The sequence below is a fragment of the Ammodytes marinus genome (genome assembly GCF_949987685.1).
Source record: "Ammodytes marinus genome assembly, chromosome: 19".
NCBI lineage: Eukaryota > Metazoa > Chordata > Actinopteri > Uranoscopiformes > Ammodytidae > Ammodytes > Ammodytes marinus.
Genome location: NC_137223.1, coordinates 11,465,798 through 11,484,077, shown reverse-complemented (window position 1 = coordinate 11,484,077; position 18,280 = coordinate 11,465,798). Strand labels below are relative to the sequence as shown.

At 43.0% G+C, this 18,280-nt stretch overlaps 1 protein-coding gene across 2 annotated transcripts; it reads left to right on the top strand.

Annotated features, from left to right (window-relative positions):
* The first annotated feature begins 3,359 nt into the window (after positions 1-3,359).
* Positions 3,360-17,171, top strand: thbs1b (thrombospondin 1b). 2 transcript variants are annotated; one of them, XM_080047949.1, is made up of 23 exons: positions 3,360-3,580; positions 3,770-3,854; positions 4,072-4,631; positions 4,871-4,946; positions 5,297-5,380; positions 5,549-5,655; positions 6,381-6,506; positions 7,674-7,770; positions 8,638-8,811; positions 9,444-9,620; positions 9,719-9,892; positions 10,386-10,513; positions 10,637-10,789; positions 11,037-11,255; positions 11,339-11,446; positions 11,895-12,054; positions 12,481-12,599; positions 13,554-13,788; positions 13,946-14,173; positions 14,323-14,594; positions 14,722-14,819; positions 14,917-15,056; positions 15,155-17,171. In XM_080047949.1, exons 2-23 carry the CDS (start codon positions 3,791-3,793, stop codon positions 15,160-15,162), a joined length of 3,507 nt encoding a protein of 1,168 aa, XP_079904075.1. In that variant the 5' UTR covers positions 3,360-3,580; positions 3,770-3,790; the 3' UTR covers positions 15,163-17,171. The 2 variants fall into 2 exon arrangements, with proteins under 2 accessions (XP_079904075.1, XP_079904074.1); XM_080047948.1 differs by having other exon boundaries at positions 5,549-5,658.
* The last annotated feature ends 1,109 nt before the right edge of the window (positions 17,172-18,280 follow it).

The window sequence follows — 18,280 nt, the reverse complement described above, 5'->3', positions numbered from 1 at the left end:
CATAGAAAAATTAACGCGATTAAAAAAATTAACGCAGATTAATCGCACTTTGACCCGGTGCAAAAGTGGTGCGTAGCTACACCGAGCTGCACCTGTAGCTTGCATACGCGGCCCGCACATGTGAAAGGGAGAAAAGTAAAGAGAGAAGCAGGGGAAAGGGCGGGGCCGAGGGCTCTATGGACGGTTTATGGGATGCTTCGGGCAAATAAGCATGAAGGTAGGAAGACATCTTACTTTATTCTCCGCAGTGTCTGTGCATTATTGATTTAGTGGGTGCAACAATGTAGGTTCAAAACAGTAGGCCTATCTCTCAATCTTCCTCCGTGTGTGTCTCAATTTTGTTTGCTAGCTGTCTCGCCTCCCGCGTAAACGGACAACCGCCCCGTGTGTGTGTGTGTGTGTGTGTGTCAATATTTTTGCCTATGAGTACGACGATGGTGAATGAATCTGTGGCAGTGCAGCGCTGTCTGTTGTGGAGACAGAAGTTACGAGAGACGGAGAGCGAGAGAGAGAGAGAGAGAGAGAAACAAACTGTAGCAGGCTATACAGCTGTTTATAAACAGGTATAAAAGTGTCATAAAAGTATGCGATTAATTTAGATTAATTAATCACAGAGCCTGTAATTAATTAGATAAATTTTTTTAATCGCTTGACAGCCCTACTTTTTATATAAAGGTGTGAGTCTTGTGCATCAAAACAAACTACACAGGTACAGCCAGAGAAGCTTGAGTTGTAGGCTATTTGTAAGGGAACAGCAAAAAGTGTGTCACATGCTTTAGAACAGTGGTTTTCAAACTGTGGGGCGCGCAGTTTGAAAATTATTATTATTATTATTTTTTTGAGTTTGTGTTTTTTATATTAAGATCACGGCATAGCTGGACAAGAGTTCTTATGCTTCGTTCCTCTCACTGCATTTAAATGCATTCATTATATTACAGAGAAATAGGTCTCGTTAAAGAAAAAGAGCACCAAGCCCAACCCAGAGGACCCTGCATACATTTTTTTATTTTAAATTAATATTTTCATGGAAAATCCTATGTGTCTTTCTTCAATAGCTTCAATTCATCAGACCCAGTGTCTCCAAATTATTTGTTCACACAAAATTCCTCATATTTAGCCTCTTAATTTTCCTCTCAAAGTGCACCAGATTCATAGCCTGGCATTCCCAGACCTGCCACTAGGCGCTGGCAAATTAAATTTGCTGCGCCTGTTGGTCTGTACACGCTCCTTTGAAGCTGTATCAAGAAGACCAGAAATCTGGGCTCACGTTTCAGTTGGTTCTATCTAATATGGGCGCGCCAGAGCCCTTTGTATGGTACTCTGGGGAGGACGTAACCGGATGACGACAGTGACGTGCATGCGACGTCGAAGCCGTGATAGTAAACATCAAAGATGGCTGCGGATATGTTGTGTGAGTTTGAGACTGCTTTGGCCTCGACCCTTAACGATTTGGAAGACGGCACTCAAATCTTTCATTAGCAAGTAAGTGGAATGTTCTGTTTTGCCGACCGACAACGGCAAACATTTAATTTAACAGTTTAACAGCTGTTCGCTAAACGAACGGGGCTTACGTCACCTTGTGCATCGCTCTGATTGGTTGTAGTGCTATCCAACTGCGTGCAGTGGCATTTGAAATGCACGAGTAGGAGCCGCCCCTTGAGTTGGAAATTACTATTGATCGTGGCCAGACCCTCTATCGTTCAAGATATCAGGGTCTGGATTTCCAGGCTACCAGATTCATGCATTTCACTTTAAAAAGGTGAAAAAAAAAACGCCCGGGGGGGCATACCCCCGGACCTCCCTACGAGGGTCTGGTTCTCCACTGGCTACTATTTTCCTCCATCAGGACATTGGAGGCACTAGCAAAAAAACACTGGGTGTGTGAATGACATTTAACTAGTCAATAATTTGGGCAAGTCTGTCTGCCTATCTTTCTCACTCCGCTGCACACTCTGTCACTACTATCCATGCTTAAAGGAAGCAGGATTAAAACATTGGATTAAGATGCTAAAATGTATTAAAAATGTGTTTAAAAATGCACAAAAATGTTTAGAATGTTTCAAAAATATGTTTAAATTTGTCAAATAATTAAGATCTTTCAAAACACACAGGGATTTAGAACATTTTTTTTTTTGGGGGGGGGGGGGGGCTCCGCTGAAATTTGTTCTCTGAGGGGGGGCTCACTCTCTCACACTTTGAAAACCCCTGCTCTAGAATAATGCCGGCCGTGGCGGATGCCCTGTAGGCCTACCACTTAGACAAAATAGCAAGGTTCAATACAGCTTGATAAATTATTATTTTGCACAAAAACTAAATAACTGAAAATCTGAGTCAGTTCAGGTGTGCTCAGCTGCAGCCACACAACATGCCTCAGGCGCCTCTGCAGTGAACTCACGTCGACTCCTAGCGGTCGGAGGTGGAACTGCAACTTCAGCTGATAATACTGAAACTCACTGCTGTACAGACCTGATTTTATGTGACCTTTTTGGACTTGAAAAATGCAGTTTTCTCTAAACAGTCAAAACAGTAAGTAGGAGAACTAACTCTGTAGTATATTTAAGATTGCATAAAAAAAACTATAAACTGAATAGAGACGGCTCATTTATTGTCAGTTAGAGGAACATTTTAGACTTAAAGTAGATGTTGTTTAAGATAGTTTTATGAGTTTTGAAAAAACGTAAAAAGACATCAAATAAGTTTCACATGTTGTGCGTTATGGGCCACAGACATCATGCATGTTGTGAATAGTATAGGAATATTGCAGCTACTGGTGCTATAGCTTGAAGGCTCTAAAGCAATATCAAGATGTGAAGTAATTTAAATATTTAGACCTTGTGCAATAACAAACTAGCCCTTTTGTGATTTTATTTTCTTCACTTTGCATATCAGAGACAGACAATTGGCGTAGGCCTGTCATATGAATATCACAGTCATTTTTAGTGTGCTTGGGGTGAAATCTACTAGATGGAAATGTTTCTCCAGACTGATGGATAGACGCTGCAAGAGGAAACACTGGTCCATTAAAAGTCTGAGTGCAAACACGCTGAAGTTGGTCCCTCGTCCCGCAGAGGAAAGTTTGCGTCTCTCTCTCTCTCTCTCTCTCTCTCTCTCTCTCTCTCTCTCTCTCTCTCTCTCTCTCTCTCTCTCTCTCTCTCTCTCTCTCTCTCTCTCTCTCTCTCTCTCTCTCTCTCTCTCTCTCTCTCTCTCTCTCTCTCTCTCTCTCTCTCTCTCTAAGCAAAAAGGATAAGCTCGTCCCTTTTTCTCCCCTCACCGTGATTGGACGAAGCCATTTCTTAGGAATGGCATCAAACTATTTAAATAGCACTTTGTCCCCCTCGGCTTAAAAAGGGAGATTTTTAGCGGCCGATACCAGCAGGGACAGGTTTTCCATCAATACAACAAAACAAGAAAAAAAAAAAAAAGAAACGAGCAAGATTTTGATATTTCCCTTCATTTCACGTTGGAACATTTTTTTTAAATAGTTCACCATACATTCATTCTTGAGGATTATTGCTGGATTTTATTTTTTGCACATTTTGCGGGATTCTATTACCTTCGATCTGCTGTGTTCGTGAAGAAGGTGAGTGACAAATAGTTTCAGGAATGTGACAATTCAGCTGCACTGAATTAAAAAGAAGACATTTTTGATTTTTTTTCTTAATTTCTTTTTCAACCTGTTGTCCCCTTCCTTTTTTTCTTTTCTTACATTGACTTTAATGTTACACATTCTTAGATTGATGGACATATTGTGGTTATTTGTCACATGCAGGCAGCAGGTCGGTGTGTCACCATGAAGTTGACAGGGATATTTTTACTATTGATGCTTTGGAGCTGCGAGGGTGCGCGAGTTGCAGGTGAGTTTGGCGGAACTCAGTGGCTCAACTTGAACTTGTTAAACTTCTGAAGATAAGCCTAATACTATTTGTTTTTTCCAATCTGAAAGTAAGTATAGTTTATCATGCGAGTCTGAGGTGGTTATAAAAGAGTTGGCAGGGTATTGAAAGTGAAAACAACAGAAGTCCGGTGCTCTGCCAGACAAAGGCTGACAGACTGCTTGTTATTCACCCGCAGAGAGTCGAGAAGACAATAGCGTGTATGACTTGTTTGAGCTCATCCAAGTCCCCAAGAAGAACCATGGGGTCACCCTGGTCAAAGGAGACGACCCGTACAGCCCCGCCTACAAGATCCTCAACCCGGACCTGATCCCCCCGGTCCCCGAGAGCTCCTTTAGGGACCTGATCGATTCAATCCACGCCGAGAGGGGCTTCCTCCTCCTGCTCAACTTCAAGCAGTTCAAGCGGACCAGGGGCAGCCTCCTGACTGTGGAGAAGACGGACGGCTCCGGACCCGTTTTTGAGATCGTCTCCAACGGCAAGGCGAAAACCCTGGACATAGTCTTATCCACCGAGAACAAGCAGCAGGTGGTTTCCATCGAAGATGTGGACCTGGCTACGGGCCAGTGGATGAATATCACGCTGTTCGTGCAGGAGGACCAGGCGCTGCTGTACGCGGGATGCGACGAGGTGAACAACGCCGAGCTGGATGTGCCCATCCAGAGCATCCTGACGCTGGACACGCCGGCCAGCGCGCAGCTCCGGATCGGCAAGGGAGCCGTGAAGGACAGGTTCATGGTAAGACCACGGCCCGACTGTATGTTTTTATTTCACCGAAGCAATTCAGTCATTTCTCTACTTATGCCTTGTCAGCAGTTTGTCGTTTTAAATCCATGCGCAATGATGCCCAAATGCGTAAAAACGCACATATGGCAGAACTGAATAATTATTTAAATGTTTAAAGTTTGTGGTGATATACGGTTTTTTAACTGCTATTGTACCACATTATAGCCTAAACGGACCATTTATACTTGCAGGGGGTCCTGCAAAACGTGCGATTTGTGTTTGGAACAACACTTGATGCCATCCTCCGCAACAAAGGCTGCCAACGATGTGAGTAACCAGACCTCTTGTGTGTTTACTCATCACTCATCTGCCTCATGTACACATCCTTGTACGTTCTTATCAAATGTGTATAAACTTAACTTGGGCACAAGAATGCCTCCCCTGGGAAGCTGTTTACCACTTCATAGACAGGAATGCCAGTTTACCAATATCGGATACTTTGGTCTCCAAGTATGTTCTGTAGGCTGCACTGTTTTAACTTATTACTTTTTCATAATTATTAACAGTGGTGCGGTATGTGTAACATTTCAAGAACAATATCCTTTTTCAATAATAAACGAACCAGAAAAAATACATGTGGAGATGTTTAAGTTGATTTATCAATGTTCTTCTCCCAGCCATGACGACTGACACCATGGTCCTGGAGAAAATCAACGGCTCTTCAGCCATCAGAACAGAGTACACCGGACACAAGACTAAAGGTAAACACCTCTGCATGTGACTCTGACATGTGCTGACTTCCCATCATTCCATTCTGTATAATGGCTCACATCCCCAGCCTAGAGACTGACCAGACTGCACTAAAAGTATGAGAATGGTTTTATTTACCTATGAACGACCTTTCTCCCTGTGTTTTTGGCCTGGTGAAGACCTGCAGATGGTCTGTGGCTTCTCCTGCGAGGACCTGGTCAGCATGTTTAAGGAGCTGAAGGGCCTCGGTGTCGTGGTCAAAGAGCTTTCCAATGACATCCGCAAGGTGGTAAGGAGGAAACCCACCAGACCATCTGGTGGCACAGAAGGGTGCAAGAGACCGTCTGCCTTTGTGTGTGTGTGTGTGTGTGTGTGTGTGTGTGTGTGTGTGTGTGTGTGTGTGTGTGTGTGTGTGTGTGTGTGTGTGTGTGTGTGTGTGTGTGTGTGTGTGTGTGTGTGTTTGTGTGTGTGTGTGTGTGTGTGTGTGTGTGTGTGTGTGTGTGTGTGTGTGTTGTACAGTATGTGTCTGGTCTTGGGTGCATCACCCCATGCATATAGTTGTGCAGCAAAACAACATTACACACAACTAACACGTTTGTCAAGTGTCGCACTGTAAAAGCATATTTTGTTGTTATAAGATATGTACAAAGAATACTTAGAGGGCTTAAAAAACAAGGGGAGCCTGATGAGGCATTATGCATGCAGTTAATAGCACTATCTGATTTCCACTGCAGTAATGGCTTGCACCAAAACTGAAATCCACACAAATCTAGCTGCAAAATGTAACTTTGAACAGCTTCTGATCTTTAATTATCCACAGCTACCTTCCCTTTTTAGGAAAAAGTATGTTTTTATTAACAATGCATATTATGTATATTCTCCTTTGTTAACTATCTTCTACTAACTTTTATTTACTCAATGTGGCATGATGAAACTAAACATTTGAATACAGACCCCCAGGGAAAGTAGTTTGATTTTACCAATAAATGTCTCTTTTTTAACCCCTACCAGACGGACGAGAACAAGCTGATTAGGAGCCGCATGGGAATCCACAGTGGCGTCTGCCTCCACAACGGCATCGTGCACAATAACAGAGACGAGTGGACCGTTGATGACTGCACCGAGTGCACTTGTCAGGTGAGATCTTCAATTTGCTCCCATCAGCTTGTGTGTATTGTGTCTTAAGTACACGCCTGGGAGGAGGCACTCTATGCTCAAACTTGTTTGTAGTCACACACACACACACACACACACACACACACACACACACACACACACACACACACACACACACACACACACACACACACACACACACACACACACACACACACACACACACACACACACACACACACACACACACACACACACACACACACTCATACGTAAAGACAACTCACATTGAGGCATACACACTTACCACCACTCAACTGATGTTCAATAATTAGTGGTGTGAAGGCCTGGCAGAAGGCCGACACCCTACTGTTGTAATGAGGGGTCTGCTGTCAGAAGTTCAACTCCACTGTGGCCTAGAGGTACTTAACCTGACTTTAAGAGAAGCATTGCCCATAATTAAGAACAAGACCTTGGCTCTGACAAGCGGAAAGATGAGTCTTCACTGCAAAATACGCACTTGGCAGGGGAGATTCTTGTATTTCACAGAGAGGCATTATTCCCTGATTTCCTTTCCTACCGATACACGAGTAGTTGTCCCAATTTCCTTTTTTATTTCCTGTCAGTGATCGGATCCAGAAGGGATAACATGAGCATGCATAGTTAAAAGCAGTTGTTATCCCCTAGTCATTCGCAGTGCACCCACACAAGTTGTGCTGGCAGGCTGGCTTTACTTGTTTGGGGCTCTGTGCCCAGTCTGACTCAGCAAGCAGCAGTGAAAGCGACTTCCATTATTAGGACTTTGGCCACATTCCCAACCTCCCCTGACCCAGTGGCTGTCTGCAGGGGTCTCCAATCTCTGCCAGAATTCTGCTTTTTAGTATTTTTTCTGGAACGGTAAATCTGTGCAAACTCAAGATGTCGAGCATAGAATTTAATGACTTGGTTGCACGACATGGACTAAGACTTGGATTTTAAAATAAAACCTGAAGCACATTATACTAGAAATACGTTTGCACAACCATCAACTCTAAATCACGGATCTGTGGTGTCTCAGTTCAATTTAAAAATAGGGACTTAATCCAGCACCTGGATAGCATTTGGAAGAAAATCACTGCAACGTTTGGCTGGTATCCACAGATTTGAGCATTATGTTAAACAATACATTTGATCTCTATGTTTGTGCAGAACTCTGCTACTGTGTGCCGCAAGATCTCCTGCCCCCTGATCCCCTGTGCTAATGCTACTGTTCCTGATGGGGAGTGCTGCCCACGCTGTGGAACACGTAAGCATCTCTGTTTGACAAAGTCTGTCTGCATGGCTATAAGAAAGTAAACTGTAGTTACAGCTACTGTATGTTAACCTGCACTGTAAGCTACTGTTTAAATAGTCCCCATACACTATCTGTTTCATCTAAGACTGAGCATTTAAACACTGTCCCATTCACTGAAAGAGCTGTTTCTATGTTATTTGCCATATAAAACAAAAAGCCACAAATATTTCCCTGGATGTAAAGGTTTCTATTCAAGAGAAAACATGCTAGTTTTAGAGATGATTTAACTGCAATAACATCCACGTAAATGAAAGGGTGCTTATGTGTTTGAAACATTGGCGCTTTGTGCCCCACAACATCTTTGAATCCTAATGTTGAAACGGCCGTAATTTGGCAAGTTGGTTAAAGTGGAATGGAAAAATGCTTGGCAATTTAGTGAGGCCATCTTCTACATAGAGAAGAGTGACATGTTCTTCATACATATGCAGGCTTGGCTGCAATTCCTCCCTAAAACCTAAATAAACAGGGGGAGCCGCATTCATTCAGACCTCAGCCACTTGTTGAAGTCATTACACATCCAGCACCATGTTTGCAAAATCGGTTTCCTCTTTAGGAAAACATAAGCCAATGGGGCATCCCTATGCATTATAAAGACAGTGGCCCTTTCTACTCCTCGGGCTTCTCTAAGTGTGTTAGTCTCTGCCCTCCCTCTCAACAGGCCCAGCTAAATCCACACTATTAGCCCTCCGCTTTAAGAGCTTTCCCTCCTCATTTAGGCTTGGGGGTGTTTGTGAGGGGGTGCCGCCTAGCTGGAATAGCTCTTTTATTGTGTCCCTCTTCCCCTCACTCTCGTATTCTCTCCCTTTCCCTCATGCTCAGCGAGCGACTATGCAGAGGACGGTTGGTCGCCATGGTCTGAATGGACCCATTGTTCCGTATCATGTGGGCGGGGCATCCAGCAGCGTGGGCGCTCCTGCGACCGTATCAATAACAACTGTGAGGGCACTTCTGTGCAGACCCGCGACTGCTACCTTCAGGAGTGCGACAAGCGCTGTGAGTTGACAAAACACACTCACACCAAACACAAACAAAGTGGGCCCTGTTTAAAGGTACAATGTGTAATATAGGAGTATGTCGGTGTCATCCAGTAGTGAAAGTACTAGAATGCAACGCTCCATTGTTAACCCCTCCTTTTCGGATAATTTACATAAGCTACATTGGCCTTCAAGGACAAGAAGCTAGTTACTATAGATGGCATCATTCACAACTGCTTCAAGTCTTTCCACACTATCAAGTGATGAGGTGAAGATGCATTGAGTCACAGACACCCATTATATATAGAACTTTGTGAGGCCGTTAAGTTTTTCCTTTCTGTGCTACTGTATAAACATGGCAGTGCAACATGGCGGTGCACCCCATCCCTATGTAGATATAAAACGCTCATTCTCAGGTAATAACATTTTATTTATTTTTTCAAGCGATTATACACTTATTAAAACATACTGTAGGCTACTTGTGAATATTCTATTCTATTCCTACCAAGTCTGTTCTGAAAAATTCCAATTCCTTTTACACACTGCACCTTTTAAGCAGCCTGCCCGAGTCACATTGTTATGTGATTTCATTTTGAGTTTTACTTGCCTTTGCCTCCTAATAACTGACCTCTGACCTTTGCGGCCCCTCAGTCAAGCAGGACGGCAGCTGGAGCCATTGGTCACCCTGGTCATCCTGCTCTGTCACCTGTGGTGCTGGTGTCATCACCCGGATCCGCCTTTGCAACTCCCCCACTCCTCAACTCGGAGGCAAGGACTGTGAGGGAGAGGGCCGGCAGACCGAGAAGTGTCAGAAGTCTCCATGTCCAAGTAAGTCCAACCAACTCATATTTGCCTTGTTGCAATTTTGTGCCATTTTATGTTCAAGGATAAGAAATTAATCGGGTTTTCTTCTCACCTCCCCTTAGTCAATGGCAACTGGGGACCCTGGTCGTTATGGGATACCTGCACTGTTACCTGTGGAGGTGGTGTCCAGACCCGTAAACGCCTGTGCAATGACCCCATGCCACAATACGAAGGCAAAGAGTGTGTGGGTGATGCCAAAGACACCCAGATGTGCAACAAGAAAACATGCCCAATTGGTGAGGCATTGGAATCAATTACATAGCTTATACATTTTAGATCTATCTATCCGTCTTATTTTAAACAGGCTGTTTTTACTTGAATCTACTATATTGCTGCTGTGTTGGGCATATTTTTCTGTGTTTAAGGTGCTCCGAGGAACTTTCAGTTTGTATTTATTCTTGCACCCCCTTTGGACAAAAGCGTTAGTAATTTTACTATGCCAGCTGTTGTTCCTGGGTGAGCGTACCCATGACAAAGGCATTAAGAAAAACTATATAAAACTAGCATTCTTTGTACTGATGGTCTCGTTTGCTGTTGCATGTCATTAATGATCATCAGAGGAAAAATTTGACTGTTTTTTTTGTTTCAGAAATATCGAAAAGGTCCTCGTAGCACCTTTAAGTTTAAATTGTTGTTATAAATCTAAAATAAAGGTTAGATCTGAATGATACCTCTGATCTTGAGCAGTTGACGTATTGATATTGAGCTACGTAACGTTGCTGTTTTCAGATGGATGCCTGTCTAATCCCTGCTTTGCTGGAGCCAAGTGCACCAGTCTCCCCGATGGTTCTTGGAAGTGTGGAAAGTGCCCAGCAGGCTACACTGGCAATGGTATCAAGTGTAAAGATGTTGATGAGGTAAAAATCCCTTAGACTTTGTATTATGATTTGGTCATCGACGAACGCAGTGTTGATGCATCTTAAATCATCTACCAATTCTCTAATTTCATGATCTCAATGGTTGTTCCATCCGAAACACAGTGCAAGGAGGTCCCAGATGCTTGCTTTGAGTTCAACGGTGTGCACCGCTGTGAGAACACAGACCCTGGCTACAACTGTTTGCCCTGCCCTACTCGCTACTCGGGACCCCAGCCGTTTGGCAAAGGTGTGGAGCAGGCTGCTGCTAAGAAACAGGCAAGTACAGTCTTGTCTTTGTGTCAAGGTAGCCAATCGGAGAACAGGAGAAAGCAAAAACAGATAAGAGTTTATGAGACAGATGCTAAATAAATACTGCTAACAGGGAAAGTTTGTGTTAAGTACGCTTGTATCCCACCTATTGTAATGAATTTCCACCTTTCTAAAAACAGAATGTCATGAATTTGGACCATGCGCGGCCAGCCTGCTCAGTGATAAAACTAAGCATCCTTCCTTCACTCTCCAGGTGTGCACTCCAATTAATCCATGCCTCGATGGAAGCCATGACTGCAACAAAAATGCCCGCTGTAACTACCTTGGACACTTTGCCGATCCCATGTACCGCTGCGAGTGCAAGCCTGGCTATGCTGGCAACGGCCATATCTGTGGAGAGGACACCGATCTGGATGGATGGCCCAATGCTGACTTGGTCTGTGTGGAGAATGCCACCTATCACTGTAAAAAGGTAAGTAACCTTGAGGCAGGAAGACCCTTATGTTACTTGTATGTTTGACTCTGACTTGTTTGACTGTGTTTTCTGATATCCAGGACAACTGTCCCAACCTCCCTAACTCTGGGCAAGAAGATTACGATAAGGACGGCATTGGAGATGCCTGTGACAATGATGATGACGATGATGGCATTCCTGACGATAGGGTGAGTGAAAGTCTCCAGATGTGACCATGGTGAATAAGGGAGCGTGTGTGTTCCGTGACCTGGGATTTTTGCATTCATCATTCATGCTGTCTAATAAAAAACGCAGGTGGAGAGGGGGAAGGGGAGGGGAGGCAGGAAAGTAAATGTTTCTCCCCACCCGAAGCCAAAACCTCAAATTCCAACGCTGAGGTTAAGCACTGAAGGGGCTGCACTGTGTGTTTGCTGATCTCAAAATGTAGATGTGGGACAGGGCTTTAAAATAAAGCATCTTTTCATCCCACATCACTCCCTCTTTGTAAAGAGATCCACTCATGCCCGGATGGCAAATGACAAGCATTACTTCTGAAAACGTTCTCTTAACCATGCAAAAAGACACATTTTAATTTGCCCTGTGTACAATTGACTAAATCGACTCACTTAACTTTATCTTTTGTTTTTTTTCAAACAGGACAACTGTCCATTCGTGTTCAACCCCAGGCAGTACGACTATGACCGTGATGATGTGGGTGACCGCTGTGACAACTGCCCCTACAATAGCAACCCAGACCAGACAGACACAGACAACAATGGAGAGGGGGATGCCTGCGCTGTGGACATCGACGGAGATGGTGAGGACGTTAATCTGTAATAAAAACGTTCTTCCTAAAGTTTTTTTTAATGCTTTTTTAAGGTTACTTTTTCATATGAATGAATGTCGGTTACATTCAAGCCATTTCCAAATGAATTGACACAAAGTTTATTAAGCCTATCTGCTCCACAAAACTTTCTCTGTATTTCTCAGAGCTCAGAAAATCCCAAGAAGCGGCCAAGAAATGTTTCAGTTGTTGATTCTACTGTTAAGACGTACAGCCAAATAAATAAAATCCAAAGCGTGATCACAAAAGGCTTACCTCATGTAGATGCAGCGACAGTGTTGTTGTAATTACTCAGAATTCCTGATGGGGGAGACAAAAATGATGCATTTTAGCTTTAAGTAAAATATTTTCTACTTTCTGTACTGGCTGTCATATCATTTGTTTCCATTCATTCCCCAGGCATTATGAATGAGAAGGACAACTGCCCCTATGTGTACAATGTCGACCAGAGAGACACAGATCTGGACGGAGTTGGAGACATGTGCGACAATTGCCCTCTGGAACATAATCCTGATCAGGTGTGTGTGGACCCACATATGTACATACCGCCTTTCTCCATTTCCTTCCACCTCACCCACCAAAAATAATTCACATCCTGCCTTTTTCTATAGCTCAGCATATAGCTGTCCTCAATTGAGACAGAGCCTCCGTGATTAGCCCTGTATAGCCGTCTAAGCTCTATCATGCCATGTAAAGGTGGAGTAAATCCTGTATGCAGCTCAAGGGCACATCAGTTCAATAAGGCGTGGTGGGGGGCTGGGGGTCTTTTCAATGGCCCATTGATGTCAGCTGGCTAATGTGAGGGAAGAGGCCCCAGGCTGGATATTACTGAGGAATAGTCTGGCCCTGTGCTATGTGCACCACAGGCCTGCTTAGTCCACCTGTGCCATGCTACACTGAGAAATAGGAATGTGTTGAACAACGGGACTCAGGGAAAAGGATGGGGGAGTCTAAATCTACACTGATGTGGTCTTTGTGAATTGCATTCTGCAATTAAAGGCCAAAAAAGACAAGTCCAGACATTGATGCAGCAATGGGAGTTGCTGCTCCAAAGACAACAAAAACTGCACAAAAGTTGTTGTGTTCTTTAGGTCTTTGACATAATTATAATGAATCTACCCAAATCCTCACATCCCGTCTGAGCTCCAATTCTTTATATCCTTCCATTCATCCTCCTTGTACCTATTATTTCTTAGTGCCGTAGGGTGTGCTAGCTTGACAGGAAAATTGGAGTAGGAGGAGCAAATGAGTCTTCTGGAGTGATGTTTGATATTCAGTAGCTGAAAACCGCTGACAGATCTTGGACAAATTGAGCCTGGCAGCTTCACAGAATTAGACATATTTCAGCCTTAGGAAAGTGCTAATTGCGGTGAAAAAAAATAAACTTAGTGGAATGAAGTCATATGCTCATACTTTATTGTCTCCTTAAGCCATACGGCAAGTCATAACACCAAAACCTTGGTCCATTGCAGGTGGATTCTGATGATGACCGTGTGGGAGACAAGTGTGACAGCAACCAGGACATCGATGAGGACGGACATCAGAACAACCTGGACAACTGTCCATACATCCCCAACGCCAACCAGGCTGATCACGACAAGGATGGCAAGGGAGACGCCTGCGACCATGATGATGACAATGATGGCATCCCTGATGATAAGGACAACTGCAGACTGGCCTTTAACCCTGACCAACTGGACTCGGATGGTGAGCAAAAGGGTCCATGTTCCAAACCTAAAGGATACAGTTTGTTTTAAAGGGTTCTTCAGCAGCAACACGCTGAAAGAGAGCTATCACACCAGAGATAGAGATCTTTGAAACACTTTGGATATTATTTTTAATGAATGCATATTGTACTTTTCAGGTGATGGTCGTGGAGATGCCTGCAAATTTGACTTTGACCAGGACAACATCCCTGATATCCATGACGTTTGTCCAGAGAACCATGACATTAGTGAGACAGACTTCCGCAAGTTCCAGATGGTTCCTCTTGACCCCAAAGGCACCTCACAGATTGATCCTAACTGGGTTGTCCGCCATCAGGGCAAAGAGCTTGTCCAGACTGTCAATTGCGACCCTGGCATCGCTGTTGGTAAGTCATAAGAAATGTGTTGTGACTGTCGGCAAAATGCCCCCAATTTCAGCCAAAGAAAATACATTCGATATCAAATTGCATGAAGTTATTAGAGTTGAAAGTGTGCATTGTAATTCTAGCCTCTAACTTCCTTTAATTTTGTTCAGGTTTCCACGAGTTCAATTCAGTGGATTTCAGTGGGACTTTCTTCATCAACACCGAGAGGGATGATGATTACGCCGGCTTTGTGTTCGGATACCAGTCCAGTTCAAGATTCTATGTGGTGATGTGGAAGCAGATTACGCAGACATACTGGTCGAATAAACCCACCAAGGCCCAGGGCTACTCTGGCCTATCTATTAAAGTGGTTAACTCCACCACTGGCCCAGGGGAGCACCTCAGGAATGCACTCTGGCACACAGGGAATACTCCAGGACAGGTAAGAAAGTTGGTGGACTGTTGGAGGTTTGATTCCCCCAACAGATGATTGTAATATAGAGTTTTTTGTTTTAAAAAAAGAAGAAGAAATAAACCCATTCCTTGTTGTTTTTTTCACCAAAACCTAGGTCCGCACTCTCTGGCATGACCCTAAGAATGTTGGATGGAAAGACTTTACTGCCTACAGATGGCATCTGATCCACAGACCGAGAACAGGACTTATTAGGTGGGCAGATGTTATTAATGAGTCTAAATATAAGTAAATAGAGGTTGACAAGTTTTGGACCTTATCTAACTTTTTTATTATTCTCTTTTTTCCACAGAGTTGTGATGTATGAAGGCAAGAAGATCATGGCAGACACAGGTAGCATCTACGACAAGACATACGCGGGCGGCAGGCTAGGTCTTTTTGTCTTCTCACAAGAGATGGTGTACTTCTCAGACCTCAAGTATGAATGCAGAGGTAAGTCAAGAAAACTGTGATTGTTAGAAAGCATGTCAAAGAATGCCCCTTAGAAGGCCCTATCCAACTCTTTTTGTTGTGTCTCTTTCTTTCAACAGATAACTAAATGCATGGCGCAGGATCTCTGAGGAATGCACCTTTTGTTGTATAAAGTATGAACTTATGTATTCTGATGAAAAGTCCAGGGACCGATTTATCTCCGCAATCCTTTCTTCTGAGGCACGCTCACTTGGACAGGGTGAAGGGCATGTGGACAGCCTCAGGGTAGCTTCAAGCTGGTTCGGGCAGAGCACCAACCTGTTGACTGCCAGTTGAGGATCAGAGGGGCCCCTTCTACTCCTCCACCCACCTCTTCACATCCACGAGAGCAGAGAGAGCAGTTGGGGAAATAAAACAACCCCTCTAACTTTGCCAGTAGGACATAGACACCTTTCTATCCCAGCTTTGCCTGCGCTCTCGCTCTCTGAAAGACCTCATTCATCTCTGTGTGGGTATGGCTCCCCATAGACAACTATGCACTTCCAAGCCTTTACATCTCTCTCTCTCTCTCTCTCTCTCTCTCTCTCTCTCTCTCTCTCTCTCTCTCTCTCTCTCTCTCTCTCTCTCTCTCTTTATATCTCTCTCCCTCATACTGTGTGCCTTTCTACGTTCTGTTCTGGATGGACATCCCAAAGAAAAAACTGATGACATTTATTTTTTTTTTTTACACCAGATCTGCCTGGATGTAGATTCTGAACGATACAAATATTGAGGACTCAAAGGATGAGAACAGCGATACCTTTTTTTAAGAATTTTTGTTGTTGAGGATTTGCATTTTAAGAAAACAATTTGGACTGGGTCAAGTTAGAAGTAATGGGAATATGATGTTGGGGATGTTTGCGCTGATGCATGTACTGTATGTGGAAGACTGGCCATCAATAGAACAAAAACGCTTTGTTGAGAAGATCTATGGAAAAGAGATACAAAATTTTGGTGAGCTATTTTTTTATTTACTTACTATCATGGGCTCGTGTTGATGTTGTCTGGTTAAGAAAAAAACTCAGGGTGAGATGGAAGTGACAAACTTCCTATATCAGACAAGTTAGAAATATGAGGATTATATTTTACAAAGATTTGCAAGAGCCCGTAATCTCAAAGCCAGCATTCCCACCAAAACACTCCCCGTATTACACCAACACCTTGGTTAATGAAGAGATACATCTCCCTCAGCTTTGGAGGATTTCAATTTAGAATTATGTAAATACGTGTAATATATTGACTCTTGCCTACAATGTAGGCAGCAAAGGACATTGAGTGCTTTGAAAAAGTGTAAAAGAAAGTCTACTCAATATCACAGTGAAAACTGACCCAGAATCGGCCAGGTGTCAGACCCAGGATGCATGTTCTTGTCATTGTCTATCATCTACCGCTGTACAAAGTGAATTAGGTATTCTTCAGATAGGGCTATCCAGCGTGAAGTTTATGTGCTTGTTGTGCCTTTTCTTCAGAGAGAGATGAAAAACAAAGGAAATCTTTGATGTACAAATATTACCTCATTGCTGTTGTATAATTTGATTAAACAAAAACACAACACAAGTACTTTTTCATATTCCTTTGAAATGATGGACATCTTAGTGCTACTGTAGCATGAGTTGTAAATAGTATGACATTTCATATCTAAAAACACGACAAGCTCCCAATCCCTTGACCTACCCCAGTGAGAATGACGATAAAATGGGATTTTTTTTTTATAAATAATTTTGCTTTTTCATATATGTCTAATGCTGTTTTTAGCAAATAAATTATTGTCCTGTTTTGTCTTAGCAGTTTGTGAGAGCTTGAAATGTGTGTGTGAGAGTGTAGATAAACGCTATTTAAATAATTTATCAAGATTTGTGGCCTTACCAAAGGGCACATGTCCATCTGTATAAACGGTTTGCACACTGACGTGAGGATGTTTCTGTTCTTTATCGTTTTTACCTTCTTTGTTTTTGTGCATCATTGTTACCATTATTTTTGTACAATTAGTTTTGCTTTTCTGTAAACATTTTCTTAGTTGTACAAAGCAAAAGTGCAGTTTTTAATCGCAATTATTTTGTTACATACTTCAAGACAATAAATAGTTGTTAAAATTCATGCATGTCTGTGTGTTTGTTCATCAGAATGGAGCTATTTTTCATCCAGTCCACTGTTGGTCAGTCGATATTATGTTTAGATGATGTGGGAATACAAAGTATAACATTACCACAGCAGAAACAAGTGGATATCTTGGACTTGCCGTAGGCCTCTTTTAGCCAAAACACATCACTATGGACAACCAGCTATCATTAGGTGAACTCTAGCCCCAGTGCTCAAAACTTGAACTTACTCAAAGTCAAAATGATTGCCCCGAAAACACACAGAGACAGAGTCTTACTTTCAGGCCTTTCCCTCTACAGAGAAGTACACATCGTCTTTGTGATGAAGGCCACATGAGGAATGTGACACAGACGTCTGCTCCTCAGCTTGATCTGCCTGATCTGCAATGACCCCTGCAGAAGGTTAAACAACACACAGAGCAAATATTAGACCTACACAAACCTTGACATTTGTTTCAGGACACAGATGCTGGAGAATGAAAAATCCACTAGTGGACAAAATAGCAAGAACACAACACAGCAAGACCACCTACTTTTACTTTGTACATCACTATAGTTCAACTCCACTATGGACAAGTCCCACTAAAGTTTGAACATCATAAGTTTGCCAATAAAATTAAATGTATTGCACAGTTTTTAGAGTGTTATTTGGTTAAACCTTGTACATCATTACATCCACAACTACTGTCACACAATATACCTGAGACCCACACCAATACAACTGGACTCAAACCCAAACCAAGTAAAGAGAATATAAATAAGAGATGGCCAGACTCCTCCCAGGGTTCCAAGTGGACCAATAGAGGCTAGGGGCCTTCGTTGGTCACTGGTTAAGCTGTGTCCTGCTCAGTGGTGCCTTCCAACATTGACTTTCTCTATGCGTGTGAATAACTGTGAATTTATTTTTATGTTGTTCTATGGTGGCTGCTCATGCATAAAACCACAATCTGACAAAATGACATGTGTGGGCCACACTATAATATTTTAGCCTTTTTGAAATTTTATTCAGGAAATATATTATGAACTCATTCTTATTAAAGCGGACAGCCCGGCCTGAGTTATAATGGATGTGGCAACACTGAGAGCTAGACATCTTAATACCAGCTG